Genomic DNA, 15341 nt, shown 5'->3' on the forward strand with positions numbered 1-15341 from the left:
AAACATATTAAAAATTTGAAAAAAAATTCGATTCGTGAGTCATAAAATTAGATATTTTGTTCAGATTGGCCAAAAATTAAAAAAATGAGACTCATTCGATTGAAATGCCATCTTAGAAAATATAGCGTCTCGCCACATATGGTTGCAACTTTTTTTCCGACTGACCATACGTGGCCGAGACGTTTATTTTCTTAGTCATTAATACTATTTAGGTAATCATGTTAAAATTTATGACACTAAAAAAAACTCAATTTTATGATTTATAAGTTATATATATATTTTTTCAAATTTCTTTATGGAAATTGATAAGATGGAGAAATATATAAATTCCATAAAATTATAAATACCAAAAAACACAAGCAGCACATGAAGTATTTCTTGGTGAGAAATATAAATATGCTATATTTAGATGGTAACAGAACAAGACAAAGAGATGCAAAAGAGAATATGAAGTTCTCAATCACCACACAAAGTCTATTCGAAACCAGTTCATGCAATGCGCTCTCTAAGATCTAACGAGTCTTGAAATATATATCTGCGTCAATCAGTCTGATATGTAAGTCATTAATGGTCAAGAAGGCCCATTGTTGTCTATATTTTACATCTAATTAACGTCCTATTTTTTAGACGAAGATTATCTTTAATGCAATGAGAACAAAAAATCTAGTTACTTTCAGTCCAGCTGAGACATATTCATAGTCGAAAAAAGTTAAAGGTAATGGAACAAATGATAGAGCATAAAGAAGAAACAAATTATATGTAGTTTTAAACAATACAGAATAGAAAGAAGGAAAAAAAGATCCAGAACCAGAAGCAAAAGGTCTGCCAGTACAAACCCTAATAATAATATATAAGTACTGATATCAATTAAATTTTCGTCAAAGTAAAGGTAAAGTGTCACAGGTCTACATGCTTTATTGTAAACACTAATCCATATCCATCCAATACCGGAATTCTGGTGTTAAGATAAAACTCTGTGATTGGCAGCAACCAGCAAGGCTTATTTACCTCTTGACTTGTATATATAGATATATATTTATACACATATGACATACATACACAAACAGCAAATCTGGGGATTCATGTAAGACAAGTATTATTTTCAGAATGTATGATAAATAATTACATGTACGTACACCTCGATTACACAACCGTCTTCCACAAATCTCACTTCCCCTTTTATTTTTGGAAAGAAAAAAAGACATAAAAAAAGGAGTACACACATGGATGTCAATTTCAGTGATCACAGTACAGCATCTGAGCTTATAAAAAAAAAAAAAAAAAAAAAAAAAAAAAAAAAAAAAAAAAAAAAAAAAAAACTACCAATTAACAATAAATCAGAAAAAAAAAACCAAGATCAATTATATGTTCGTTGCCACAGAAAGAAAGAAAGAAGGGGGGAAAAAAAGTAAAAAAGCGTTAAACAGAAATAAGCCCTAAAAATTGAAACCCTCCACATAATCAAAATCACTCAAAACCTCCGCGAGAACGAGCGGTTATCGCTCGCCTCGTCGACGCCGGGACGATCATCGCGGCTTACCTCGAAGGGCTGTCCCGATCCGAAATGGGAAACTTGGGGCCTGGTCTCGTCGAGGGCCGTTGGGCCGGGCCTGTGGGCCGATCTCTCGCCTTCGAGCTCTCTGTATCGGTTCAAGTACCTCCTGAGCGGCTCGGCGTAGTCGTCGAACCCTAGAGTCCCTAAGGCCCAGCAAATATCGTCGCCGTTCACCGTCTTTCGCTTCTCTTTATGGCACTTCTCCGAGGCCTCGCCGGTCGCGAAGCTTATGAACTCGGAGACGCACTCTTGCATGGTCTCCTTGGCTTCCTTGGAGATTTTGGCGTTCGGAGGAAGAATCTGCTTCATGATCCGACCCACGTTGGCTATCGGAAGAAGCCGGTCTTGCTCTTTGACCATAATGACCCCATCTTGGTCACTTGTTCCTGAGCCTGTGGGGTTGTAATTGGTGTTGTAGCTATACCTTTGAGAATGGTCGCCGAGGTTATTATCAACCATTTTATTCTTTTGTCTTTGATCTGAAGGAGAGCCCGAGTGCAGACACGCGTATCAAATTATTCAATGTTTTTATAGGATGATCAAATGTGACACAGTATACAAAAACAATTAATTTGTTATAAATTATACATACGGGTACGTGTGAACCATGCGATTGGTAAAGATATCGCTTAGTAGATTTAGGGAGACACGGTGACGTGGTAGGCCTGGCTAAGAACTTATGCTTATTCGATTGTTTTATAAAATGGTCTAAAACAATATCCTTATTGTATAGGGGGTTTTTTTTTTATATATATGAAAAAAAGAAGTTAGGGTAATATTTAGGCGTGTGACTGTGGTGTTTGTTGTAGGTATGTACCGCTAACTAATTATATAGGTTTATAATTAAAGTAAGGAGACTAAAATTGGTAATGGATAAATGGTCCCCCCCCTTTAGTACAGTTTGATGCTCTGATCAATAAGTTTAAGGTGTTGTGATGAGCCTGGGAAAAAAAATTGGTATATAAGTTTGAATTTGGGCAGTAAAAGAAGTGCACGTGTGATACAGCCAAATTAAGACCTAAAAAGAAGGGATTATTAGTATATTTATGTTAGGTCGTAGTATTGGGTTTCCACATGAAATTACAAGTCTCCGCCAAGTGTTTTTTTATTTTTTGATTTTTTTTAATATAACTCATTTATAACAACATATATTCAATTTATCAAGAGTATCGTATATAGGGATTATCATGTAAATATATATATATAGGGATAAACGTGGCAGATAATGGTAGATGGGACTCATATGCTCCAACTACAATAGTTTAGTTTTGATACTATATGCTCAAAGTCTCAAACTCAAACTAATAGTTATTTTTATATTATAAGTATTTATAATAAGTTAGATGACTGCAAGTAACAATTTAGTTTATTTAGCGCTACTAAAATAGAAATGGCTCTACGTACTGCACTACATTTTCATTCACATTTTCTCTATAAAGATTGAGTAAAGATGAAATTTGATAAATAAAAAATAAATATAGTAAAAAAAATTAGTTCTCTCCAAATTGAGTGAGCTATTCCGCCGTCAGATGCAGCTCAGCATCACATCTCTATTAACGTTTCCCTCTTACGATCTCTTTATAGATTATTTTGTATTCTTTTTTTAAACAATTTTAGTAATTTTGTAGGAGTTTGTCTCCATTACAAATTTTATATTCACTTTTAATCGATATCATCAATAATACAATTTTCATTCTAAAAAATAATGGGATAATTTGGTTAGTAGTCCAATAATTCACCCTTCTTTAAAAAAAAATTGCAAAAGTTTCATTTTATTTAAAAAAAAAAAAAAAACCCACCAAGGTGAAGTAAATTAAATTAACTGTTTTAGTTAATTTAATTTACTTATGACTTAAGTAAATTAAATTAACTATTTTAGTTAATTTAATTTACTTCAGGCTGGTGGGCTATATTTTATTAATAAAATGAAATTTTGACTATTATTTTAAAAGAAGTTAGAAAATTGACTAATTACAACAAATTCTTCAAAAATAAATATGGTCAAACAGCATTAATAGGTTATTAAAAAAATCAAACTAATCTCAAATCCGATTAGTACAACTCAAACAAAAAAAAGTCAGCAATACTAGACGAGCTCATTAATGAAGGTACCCGAACCCATTAGTGTTCTGATGTTTTATTTATTTATTTTTATCTATTTATAAATTTGGGGAGTACTGATAGTCATCTTGTTCCCCTAATCACGACCTACTAATCAAGCCATGATCTATTTAATTATAGGCCAGATATTTGTCATACAGGTGTACTAACTCACGACGAAAATTACAGATTAATTAATTATTTTGTAGTTTGTATTGTACCTGTCTGTCAGTCATGGTTATGGAAATAAATATTAAGCCAAAGACGACATGTATATTATAGGTTTCTAAAACTATAATTAACGAGACTAGTTTAAAAGATTTATCATTATAGCTTTGCCAAATTGAGCAACACGAGATCTTATGTAAATTTTTGCACATTGCGTTGGAATAAAGTTAATAAATAAATAAATATTATTTATTTGTTGGAATAAAGTGTTCGAATAAAGTTAATAAATAATTAAATAATATTTATTAATATGTGGATGGCTGATTTTGTTTGCCAAAATCGGACCTAAGTTGAATGAGAAATTGACGACCTGGGGCGAGCTGTACAAAGTCACTTAGCTCGACTAGATGGGACGAGCTGGGCAGCTCGACTAGATAGGTCAAGCTGGGCAGCTCGACTAGATAGGTCGAACTGGACGAAGTGACGGAGTCACTTCAGCTCGACCGGGCGAGCTCGACTGCAGAGGTCGAACTGAATCAGCTCGACTGGAGAGGTCGAACTGAATCAGCTCGACTGGCAGGGTCGAACTGATCAGCTCGATTGGCAAGGTCGAACTGATCAGCTCGACTGGCAAGGTCGAACTGATCAGCTCGACTGGCAAGGTCGAACTGATCAGCTCGACTGGCAAGGTCGAACTGGATCAGCTCGACAGGCAAGGTCGAACTGATCAGCTCGACTAGGCGAGGTCGAGCTGGACGTATTGACGAAGTCATTCAGCTCGACAAGGGCGAGACCAACGTACTAGAGGTCGAACTGATCAGCTCGACTGGCGAGGTCGAACTGGACGAGCTCGACCAGACGAAGTGACGAATTAAAGCCTACGGTTTTTGGGCTTTAAGCGCACTTTATGGCTGTGTTCAATGTCATTAATGCTGAAAACGTTGGACGCTCTGAATGGTTTGAAACGGTGTAATTACTGGGTGTAATGACCTGCGTTATTGCCTTTATGGCTGGACGTTTTGGAATTCAAACCTCACTGCCTTGGCCTATATAAAGAGGTTTAAGCTCTCATTCATAGACACGGAAGTATACCGAAATATACATAGAGAAAATTCCTCTTTCCCCACTGTTCCCGGATTCTCTCTCTTTCCCAGAAAATATTCTTTGTCTTGGTGATAGTATTCTTACAGGTTCTAGTTCGCCGAGAGAGTCAAGTGATTGGTGCTCAACTTGTCTCTGAAGTCGTTGTATCCTGGGAGGCTTTCGCTCACGAATTCCAGCACCCGTGGGAGGGCGATAAAAAGCTTCAAGGAAACCGTCCAACGGGCCTCGACTTTTCCGATCTATTTTTGTTTTCTCCGGTTCTTAGTACAAAGGTGTAACCGGGTTTTTTTGTAATTTATTTACGTGTATTTTCCTAACAAGCAATTTGTCTTTATTCGTCTATATCAATATTATTTATGTAATATTGCTAACAATCTTGAAGCTTTTTATCTAGAAGACAGGTTGCGTGGAAAGGTTTTTATAGTCTTTCCAGTTTTTGTTTCCGATTATTTTTCGGAGTTGTTTGAAAATTTCTGACTTGTGTATTTTCGTTTGTAGAAAATATGACTAACGTAAACGACAACGACTCGATGAATGTGAATGTTGGAGGGAACGTTGGAGACAACCCCTCCGTGGTGAACACCCCTCCGAACCGTATCAACATCGGCCATATTCCCGTGGTTCTGGGACAAGGCTCGATGGCGGCTACGGCCGGGAACGGACCCGCGGGTCTTGTTCAACCTATGGCGGGTTTGGGCCTAGATGGTTCAAACGTGGGCGTGGCTCGAGGGCCTCCCACGGTGATGCCGGCCGAGAGGCCTGGGAAGTTTGACGGACTCAACTTCAAAAGGTGGCAACAAAAGATGGTTTTCTTTTTGACAACCATCGGACTTGCAGGATTTTTAACCGAAGATCCTCCGGCCACTCCTCGAGAGGGTGAAGCCGACCCACAAGTGCTTCGGGCCTATGTGGGGTGGAACGAATCCGACTATCTTTTTCGAAACCACGTGTTAAATTGTCTCGCCGACTCTTTATACAACGTGTATAGCTCTAAAGTATCTTCTAAAGAGCTATGTGATTCGTTGGATCGCAAGTACAAAACCGAGGATGCGGGCTCTAAGAAGTATATTGTGGGTCGCTTCCTTGAGTACAAGATGGTGGACACAAAGACCGTTGTGAGTCAAGTCCAAGAGCTTCAACTCATTTTCCATGAGGTTCAAGCCGAGGGAATGACCATTAGCGAGTCTTTCCAAGTTGCCTCCGTGATAGAGAAGTTACCACCTGGGTGGAAGGAGTTCAAGAACTACCTCGAGCACAAGCGAAAGGAGATGAGTCTTGAGGACTTGGTTGTTCGCCTCCGTATCGAGGAAGACAACCGAGGCTCCGATAGGAGACTTAGAACCGTCTCCGAGCGAGCTAACGTCGTCGAACATGGCGAGAACTCGAAGGGGAAGAAGCCCGCCCACAAGCTTGGAGTCAAGAGTGGGACGTTCAAGAAGAAGGGCCAACAAAAGATTGTTGGTAAATGCTACAATTGCAACAAGGTCGGTCACCGAGCTGTGGATTGTAGAAAGCCGAAGAAGAACAAGGAGGCCAATGTAGTGGAGGATGATAATGACCTCCTCATCGCTGTGGTCTCCGAGGTCAACATGGTTGACTCAAACCCGAAGGAGTGGTGGCTGGACACTGGAGCAACCCGCCACATCTGCACTGATAAGAACTCCTTCTCCACCCTTGAGCTACCTGGAGATGGAGAGAGGTTGTTTATGGGCAACTCTGCCACCTCTGAAGTCAAGGGGGAAGGTGAAGTCTTCTTGAAGATGACCTCTGGGAAGGAATTGAAGCTCACCAAGGTGTTCTACGTGCCTGATATGAGGAAGAATCTGATTTTTGGGACTGTGCTAGATAACCATGGGTTTAGGATGGTTTTAGAGTCTCAAAAGCTTGTATTTTCGAAGAATGGCATGTATGTGGGCAAAGGCTATGTCAAGAATGGCATGGTCAAAATGAATGTAATGGCCATCAAGGCAAAAGATATTAATAAAGCTTCTTCTTCCTCGTATATGATTGAGTCGTCTAATTTATGGCATGGTAGACTAGGTCATGTAAATTATGACACACTGAAAAAGTTGATTAATTTGGAATGTATTCCAAAGTTTAATATTGACTCAAATCATAAATGTGAAATTTGTGTTGAAGCAAAACTCACAAGAACATCCTTTCATAGTGTTGAAAGAAGTAATGAATCTCTAGACTTAATCCATACCGATATATGTGATTTAAAGTTCATGCCCACGAGAGGTGGTAATAAATATTTTGTGACTTTTATTGATGATTGTACAAAATATTGTTACGTATATTTGCTTAAAAGCAAAGATGAAGCAATTGAGAAATTTGTTGTATACAAATTAGAAGTTGAGAATCAACTTAATAAGAAGATTAAGAAAGTGCGAAGTGATCGAGGAGGTGAATATGTTGAACCTTTTGGTGCTTTTTGTGCACAACATGGGATTATTCACGAAGTCACTCCACCTTATTCTCCTCAATCAAACGGCGTGGCCGAACGTAAGAATCGCACTCTCAAGGAGATGATGAATGCGATGTTGTTAAGTTCTGGGCTCCCCAAGAAATGTGGGGGGAATCGATCTTGTCCGCAAATTATCTTCTGAACAAGATACCCCGAAAGAAGGAGGATAAGTCTCCGTCTGAGCTATTTATAGGAAAGAAACCTTCCTATAAATACTTGCGAATATGGGGGTGCTTGGCCAAAGTAATGGCTCCTACTCCTAAGAGAATGAAGATAGGACCAAAAACTGTAGATTGTATCTTCATTGGGTATGCACACCATAGTAATGCATATAGATTCCTTGTGTATGACTCGAAAAACCCCGATATACACAATGATTCGATTATGGAATCTAAAAATGCTTCGTTCTTTGAACATGTATTTCCTTATAAGTCTAAGGAAGATGAACCGAGTTCATCAAACCATTCTCTTGAGGATATTGAGGAAATAACTCAAGATAATGATGAAGAGTCCGAAGAAGAGATAGAGTCTGAGGGACTTAGACGAAGTAAGCGAGCGAGGGTAGAAAAATCATTTGGTTCTGATTATTTCACTTATATGTTGGAGGGTCCACCTCTAAATTATAAAGAGGCTGTGAACTCTGTTGAGGGTCACTTATGGAAAGAAGCCATAAGAAGTGAAATAGACTCTATCATGCAAAACCACACCTGGGAGTTGGTTGATCTTCCTCCTGGAAGTAAAACACTTGGATCTAGGTGGATCTTTACGAGGAAGATGAAAGTCGATGGCTCAATTGATAAATATAAAGCTCGACTGGTAATCAAAGGGTATAAACAACAAGAGGGTGTTGATTACTTTGATACTTATTCTCCCGTGACGAGAATAACTTCTATTAGATTGATAATTGCCGTTGCTGCATTACGCAATCTTGAAATTCATCAAATGGATGTAAAAACGGCCTTTCTTAATGGAGATCTCGACGAAGAAATCTATATGAATCAACCTGAGGGTTGTATTGCACCTGGACAGGAAAAGAAAGTCTGTAAACTTGTCAAGTCGCTTTATGGCCTTAAACAAGCCCCAAAGCAATGGCATGAGAAATTTGACAACGTCATGATGTCAAATGGATTTAAAATCAACGAGTGTGACAAATGTGTGTACATTAAAACCACTGAACATGGATATGTGATTCTGTGTTTATATGTAGATGACATGCTCATAGTGGGGAGTAATGATCGTATGGTCCAATCCACAAAAGATATATTGAACTCAAGGTTCGATATGAAAGATCTGGGAATTGCTGATGTAATTCTGGGGATCAAGATTACCCGAACACCCAATGGGATTGTACTGGATCAAACACACTACGTTGATAAAATTCTAGACAAGTTTGGAAATGACGATTCTGGAGTCTCGAGAACTCCCATAGACATTAGTCAACACTTGTCTAAGAATAAAGGTGAAAGCATCTCTCAAATTGAATATGCTAGAGTGATAGGCAGTCTCATGTACTTGATGAGTTGCACGAGACCGGATTTAGCTTACACCATGAGTAGACTGGCTCGATATACGAGTAATCCAAGTGCTGAACACTGGAAAGCAATCGTTAGAGTTTTGAGATATCTACGATTCAGTCGTGATTATGGTCTACACTATACGAGATATCCTGAAGTAATTGAAGGTTACACTGATGCAAGTTGGATATCTGATATTCAAGATTCAAAAGCCACGAGAGGTTATGTATTCACTCTGGGAGGTGCAGCCATATCTTGGAAATCCTCCAAACAAACTGTGATAACGAGATCCACGATGGAATCTGAGTTTGTTGCATTGGATAAATGTGGGGAAGAAGCCGAATGGCTAAGGAACTTTGTGGAGGATATTCCTAATTGGACAAAACTGATGTCTGCAATATGTATATATTGTGATAACCAATCTGCTATTGGTAGGGCACATAATGTGATGTATAATGGTAAGTCTAGACATATCCGTCGACGACATAATACCATTAGACAACTTCTCTCATCTGGAGTCATTAGCATTGACTATATTAGGTCCAAAGAGAACATTGCGGATCCACTAACCAAATGGTTAAATAGGGACCAAGTAGAGAAGACAACCAAAGGAATGGGGCTAAAGCCCATGGCAAATAAAGTCAAGGCAAAGGAAACCCAACCATGATGACTGGAGATCCCAAGATCTTGGTTCAAAGGGAAAACCTAATTGTCAATGGCTTTGTGAGGTCACTGTGGGGGAAAACCCCTAGTCCTATTCCTATATATATTAAACAGTGACTCCCGTACGAAGTTAAGCTTAGAGCTTTTAATGATTCTAGTAATGCGGGATTACTCTTGACAAAAGAATCACCTATGTGAGAGAGAAGTGGGGCCGCTTCGAAGGAGAATTAATTGGGCTTAATTCTTTAGAAACTCTTGCAGAACTAGGCTGATGTTCAGGGCCAAAATGAACATAACCATGAGAACAGAACCTGTGTCAGGGAGATATCAGTGGGGGATATGTTTATCGTTTATACAAAACGGCTAACAGTTCAAGGACAACGTGTCTACTGAGTAGTCAGTAAAGTTGGCATATCTTTCCGAGGGAAGGTTCAAAGGTTTTGCCTACCTATCCTATACTGGTATTGACCGTAGAATCTATCACCACATCGAGTCGTGTCTTTTATAATTGTCGTCTCAATTTCATTCATGTGGGGGATTGTTGGAATAAAGTTAATAAATAAATAAATATTATTTATTTGTTGGAATAAAGGGTTGGAATAAAGTTAATAAATAATTAAATAATATTTATTAATATGTGGATGGCTGATTTTGTTTGCCAAAATCGGACCTAAGTTGAATGAGAAATTGACGACCTGGGGCGAGCTGTACAAAGTCACTTAGCTCGACTAGATGGGACGAGCTGGGCAGCTCGACTAGATAGGTCAAGCTGGGCAGCTCGACTAGATAGGTCGAACTGGACGAAGTGACGGAGTCACTTCAGCTCGACCGGGCGAGCTCGACTGCAGAGGTCGAACTGAATCAGCTCGACTGGAGAGGTCGAACTGAATCAGCTCGACTGGCAGGGTCGAACTGATCAGCTCGACTGGCAAGGTCGAACTGATCAGCTCGACTGGCAAGGTCGAACTGATCAGCTCGACTGGCAAGGTCGAACTGATCAGCTCGACTGGCAAGGTCGAACTGGATCAGCTCGACAGGCAAGGTCGAACTGATCAGCTCGACTAGGCGAGGTCGAGCTGGACGTATTGACGAAGTCATTCAGCTCGACAAGGGCGAGACCAACGTACTAGAGGTCGAACTGATCAGCTCGACTGGCGAGGTCGAACTGATCAGCTCGACTGGCGAGGTCGAACTGGACGAGCTCGACCAGACGAAGTGACGAATTAAAGCCTACGGTTTTTGGGCTTTAAGCGCACTTTATGGCTGTGTTCAATGCCATTAATGCTGAAAACGTTGGACGCTCTGAATGGTTTGAAACGGTGTAATTACTGGGTGTAATGACCTGCGTTATTGTCTTTATGGCTGGACGTTTTGAATTCAAACCTCACTGCCTTGGCCTATATAAAGAGGTTTAAGCTCTCATTCATAGACACGGAAGTATACCGAAATATACATAGAGAAAATTCCTCTTTCCCCACTGTTCCCGGATTCTCTCTATTTCCCAGAAAATATTCTTTGTCTTGGTGATAGTATTCTTACAAGTTCTAGTTCGCCGAGAGAGTCAAGTGATTGGTGCTCAACTTGTCTCTGAAGTCGTTGTATCCTGGGAGGCTTTCGCTCACGAATTCCAGCACCCGTGGGAGGGCGATAAAAAGCTTCAAGGAAACCGTCCAACGGGCCTCGACTTTTCCGATCTGTTTTTGTTTTCTCCGGTTCTTAGTACAAAGGTGTAACCGGGTTTTTTTGTAATTTATTTACGTGTATTTTCCTAACAAGCAATTTGTCTTTATTCGTCTATATCAATATTATTTATGTAATATTGCTAACACATTGGCCCTAGAAAGACAACAACTTTGTTTTAATTTTCTTATACCTATCATAGAGTATTATAGTCTCATCTAATATTTTTTAAAGGAAAATTCCCATCTAATTACTAGTTCAAATTTTAATTGATAATTTTGAAATTTAATTTTATTTAGAGTTCTGTCAATTTTGGTAGAAACCGTGCGTTTGCACAAGAAGTAGCTTTCTTAACACTCTAGACGAAGCAATACAATTTAGATTTGAATCTTGATGTCATGGAAGTCATGATACCTTTCTTAAAAAAAAGGTTGTCGCTAATTGGTCAATTTAAAACATAAGTCTGGTACACTAACCTTAGGTTAATATTTACAAATAGCCATAAAGCTTTATAAATGAGCCTAATAAAAAGAAATAGTTTTAATTGATCACTTATAAACGAATATAAACAACAGCAAAAAAAAGATGTTTTGTACGTATCAATTTTCATCTAAATTTAACCTCCAATCACCTAGTTTAGATGAGACAATTTTCTTCGTATGAGTTCTACCATTGTGCTGTGCGTTACAATCTCTAAAATTTGTAAAAATATATTTATTATTAGAAATTCGTACTTTACTAAGTCATTCCAAATATCACGTTTTGGATATAGTCAACGTTTGGAAATTTATTAAAAAATAGTAAAACAAATGAAGTAACACTTGAATAAACCATTTAAATTTTCTATTTTACCATTCATTTAAAGCAGCGATTTTTTTTTACAGTTCATCACTCTTTCTATCTCTCGTACAGTTTTTTTTTCCTCATCAAAACTTCAAAAATTCATATATTTCGCAATGAACTCGAAATTGAGTTATTTCAAATCCTACAGATTCGTGGCGAGGAGAGCTTAAAAAATAGATCCATTATGTTGGATGAAAGATTCTGTCTAGTATTGCAAAATTCCACCGGAATTCACCATTAGTACATTTTTCGTTTACCAGCGAGATGTGTTGATCCGCATTTTTAAGTCCAAAGCATAATAAAATTTCAGGTTGTCATTATCATCGTCCTTTCTTCTCAATGATACTCCCAGCTTTTTCTACGAACAACTAAAAATAAAGTCTTAAAAAAATATGTACATGCGCCATGCAATTCTTAAAAAAAAATAGAGTCGGCCCAAATTCAAATGGAGGTTAAGATGTGGTAACGGGTTTCCAACATTTTAAAGTCTATTGACTGACCATGCTATAATGTGAAAAAAAATTCAATGATGATTAATGCAAATAAGTTGGTTAAAACTTGTCTCATGCTCTCTGAATTTATGGAAGTAATTTTTTTTTCCTTTAATTCATTTCATTGATGGGAAATAATCTCATTTATTTCGTGTATTAATACATAATACATTACACGCATTTAGTCTCTAAAATCATCGTGCTAATCATGTAAAGTCCGTGGCGTAAATAGTATATATCAATTAGAATAAAAGAACGGGAAGCATGCGAGTAATTATAAAAGAGAGGAAGAGATAGCTTTTGGTAGAGTTAAGAGGCCATTAAAAACATAAACACTTAATTATGCTATGTAAAAGAAGCTACGGGACAAACATTCTACGGAAAAATCAAAGTAGATGAGTTTTGATTATCTCGTCTATCTTGCTAGTATAAATTAGGGGTGTAATCGGGTTGAGTTAGTCGGTTTTTTTATGTGTTATCAACTCGAAGCGTTTCAACTAATATTTTAGTTTTAAAACTCAAATTAACCCGATTGAAAGGTAAAATCAAACCAAACCAACTCAAAAATAATCGGATTGGTTTGAGTTGGTATTTTCGGATTATAATTCTCGACAAATAACTTTATAACTCGAATGAAAATCATATACGTTATATCTAGAACGCTTTGACAAATAAAATCAAAATTTTACTTATCTTTAGAAAATTTACGTATTAAAATAAAAATTACGCATATTTTTAATTACCAAATTTTTATGTAGTCTCAAATAATAAAGTAAAATACTGAGTATTTTTATTTAATTCTAATATTATTAGAAAAAGAATATTTTTTTAAACAATTGTACATATAAAATTATTTGCAATCTCACAAAAATTAAAAAATTAAAAAATTAATAATATCGGGTTGGTTTGGTTCAACCTAATCTTACGACTATGAAAAAATCAAATTAACCCGAAATAATTGCGGTTTAGGTTGGTTACAATCCAAAATTCATCGAGTTTTAATAGGGCGGTTTTAAAAAAAGTGCGGTTTGATTTGGATGATCGAGTTGTTCGGTTTGACGGTTTTGATGAACACCCCCTAGTATAAATGATTTGAGATTCGATTAATGAACACCGTAATAATTTTGCTAGATAGATACTGAGCGTGTGTCGTGCAATGTTGTTAAGTCTATTACCCCATTTATCAATCCACGCGGCTCTAACACAGTATGAAACACAAAATTAAAAAGTAAGAATATTTTCACCAACCATTCAATTTCATATATTTACGGTAAGCTTATTATTATCTTAATTATTCTATAAAGATCAAGGTAAGTTTTACATCATATGATAAATCAATACAAAACAAGAATATTATAATTATAACCATGTAAGAAAAATTAAAATCTATTCTCAGCTTTCTCTCGTGAGTTCTCTCGCTTGAGGTGGGTCTGAGTCTTTTGCCGTGGTTTCTTCATCTCCGCTGGTGATGGAAGACCTGTGCGATAGGTGGTCGGAGCTGGGCATCGAAGAGGAAGATGAAGGAGATGTTTTGGTCTTTGACGGGGATGAGCTCGTGAGCTCCGCAGCGGATCTTTCCGGCTGTCTTTTGGGAAGGTTACTGACGAGGAAAGGCTTCAACAGAAATGCGCTCAAATCGGTTATGGCGAAAGTGTGGAGAACAACCGGAAAACTTGAAGTGAGCGACCATGGGGACGGAGTCTTCTGCTTTCGGTTTGCGAATTCTGCCGATAAAAAACGAGTCTGGGACTCGGGACCTTGGACCTTTGACAAAGCCCTCTTGGTCTTGGACGACCCTGAACTTGAGAAGGGAAGTGGCGATGAGTTCCGCTTCGTCGAGTTCTGGGTCCAGCTCCACGGGATTCCATTCAAATACCGATCGGCGCGAATGGGAGAACTGATTGGAGGGAAGATTGGCCGCACCTTCAAGGTGGAGAAGACCAGAGACGGTCGGGTTAGCGGCGAGTTTATCCGGGTCCGCATCGCCATCGATATCGGGCAACCCTTAAAGAATGGGGTTTTTATTAAGCTCGGCGCTGATGTTGAGAAGACGTGGGTGGCTTTCCGGTATGAGAAGCTCGCCGACTTCTGCTTTGTCTGCGGGCGGCTCGGGCATGGTGAGCTGGAGTGCCGTGACAAGGACGAGGCTCCGAACATCGGCGGGAGGGCTCCTTTTGGGGCTTGGCTACGTGGCGAGACCCCTCACAAGTCTGGTCATAACACGTGGACATTCAGCGGATCTAGATCTCCCCGGGGAGAGGGATGGAGCGGCCCTGACCCAAGTGTGACGAAGCCCAGCTCGGAACCGTCCAACGCTGCCGCTGAAGACAGTGAAAAGAAATGGGAAAAGAGGCGTGGAAAAGAAAACGAATCGAAGAGGCGGGACGAGAATGAAGCTCACCAGACTGAGAATAGAGGCCTGGCGCCAATGGAGACTGAGTCGAGTGGGTCTCGAGGCGGGGCGCCGGAGGGGAGCGGTCCGGCGACGAAAATCTCGGCGGAGAAGGCTGGAGTTGCAGAGCCGGCCGCGAAGTCGAGTGAGGACGACGAGGACGCGAATCAGATAGCGAACTCGACTCCCCTGGAAGAGACGAACCAGGCGAGGACGACGACCGAGCCCGAGGCGGTGGTTCAGACGGCGGGGGAAGCGAACCAAGCGGCGAAACCGATTCTCTCGGAGGAGACGGACCGGACGAGGATGACGACCCAGCCGGAGACGCTGACAACAAATCAGACCCAACCGGAGAAGGTGCTGA

The 15341-nt window shown here is 39.1% G+C and overlaps 1 protein-coding gene across 1 annotated transcript; it reads right to left on the reverse strand.

The window, feature by feature from the left end:
- Positions 1 to 1314: 1314 nt before the first annotated feature.
- NF-YB5 (nuclear factor Y, subunit B5) lies at positions 1315 to 2043 on the reverse strand. Its single transcript, XM_089623277.1, has one exon. The coding sequence runs from the start codon at positions 2012 to 2014 to the stop codon at positions 1472 to 1474; it is 543 nt and encodes a 180-aa protein (XP_089479403.1). The 5' UTR covers positions 2015 to 2043; the 3' UTR covers positions 1315 to 1471.
- Positions 2044 to 15341: the final 13298 nt, after the last annotated feature.

The sequence above is a fragment of the Urtica dioica genome, chromosome 8, assembly GCF_054948205.1.
Source record: "Urtica dioica subsp. dioica isolate 48M chromosome 8, U.dioica_male_clone48M_v1_H2, whole genome shotgun sequence".
NCBI classification, from domain to species: Eukaryota; Viridiplantae; Streptophyta; class Magnoliopsida; order Rosales; family Urticaceae; genus Urtica; species Urtica dioica.

Bases quoted from the DNA above. Each gene is read 5' to 3' on its own strand.
- NF-YB5 (XM_089623277.1), bottom strand. From the start codon at position 2,014: ATGGTTGATAATAACCTCGGCGACCATTCTCAAAGGTATAGCTACAAC.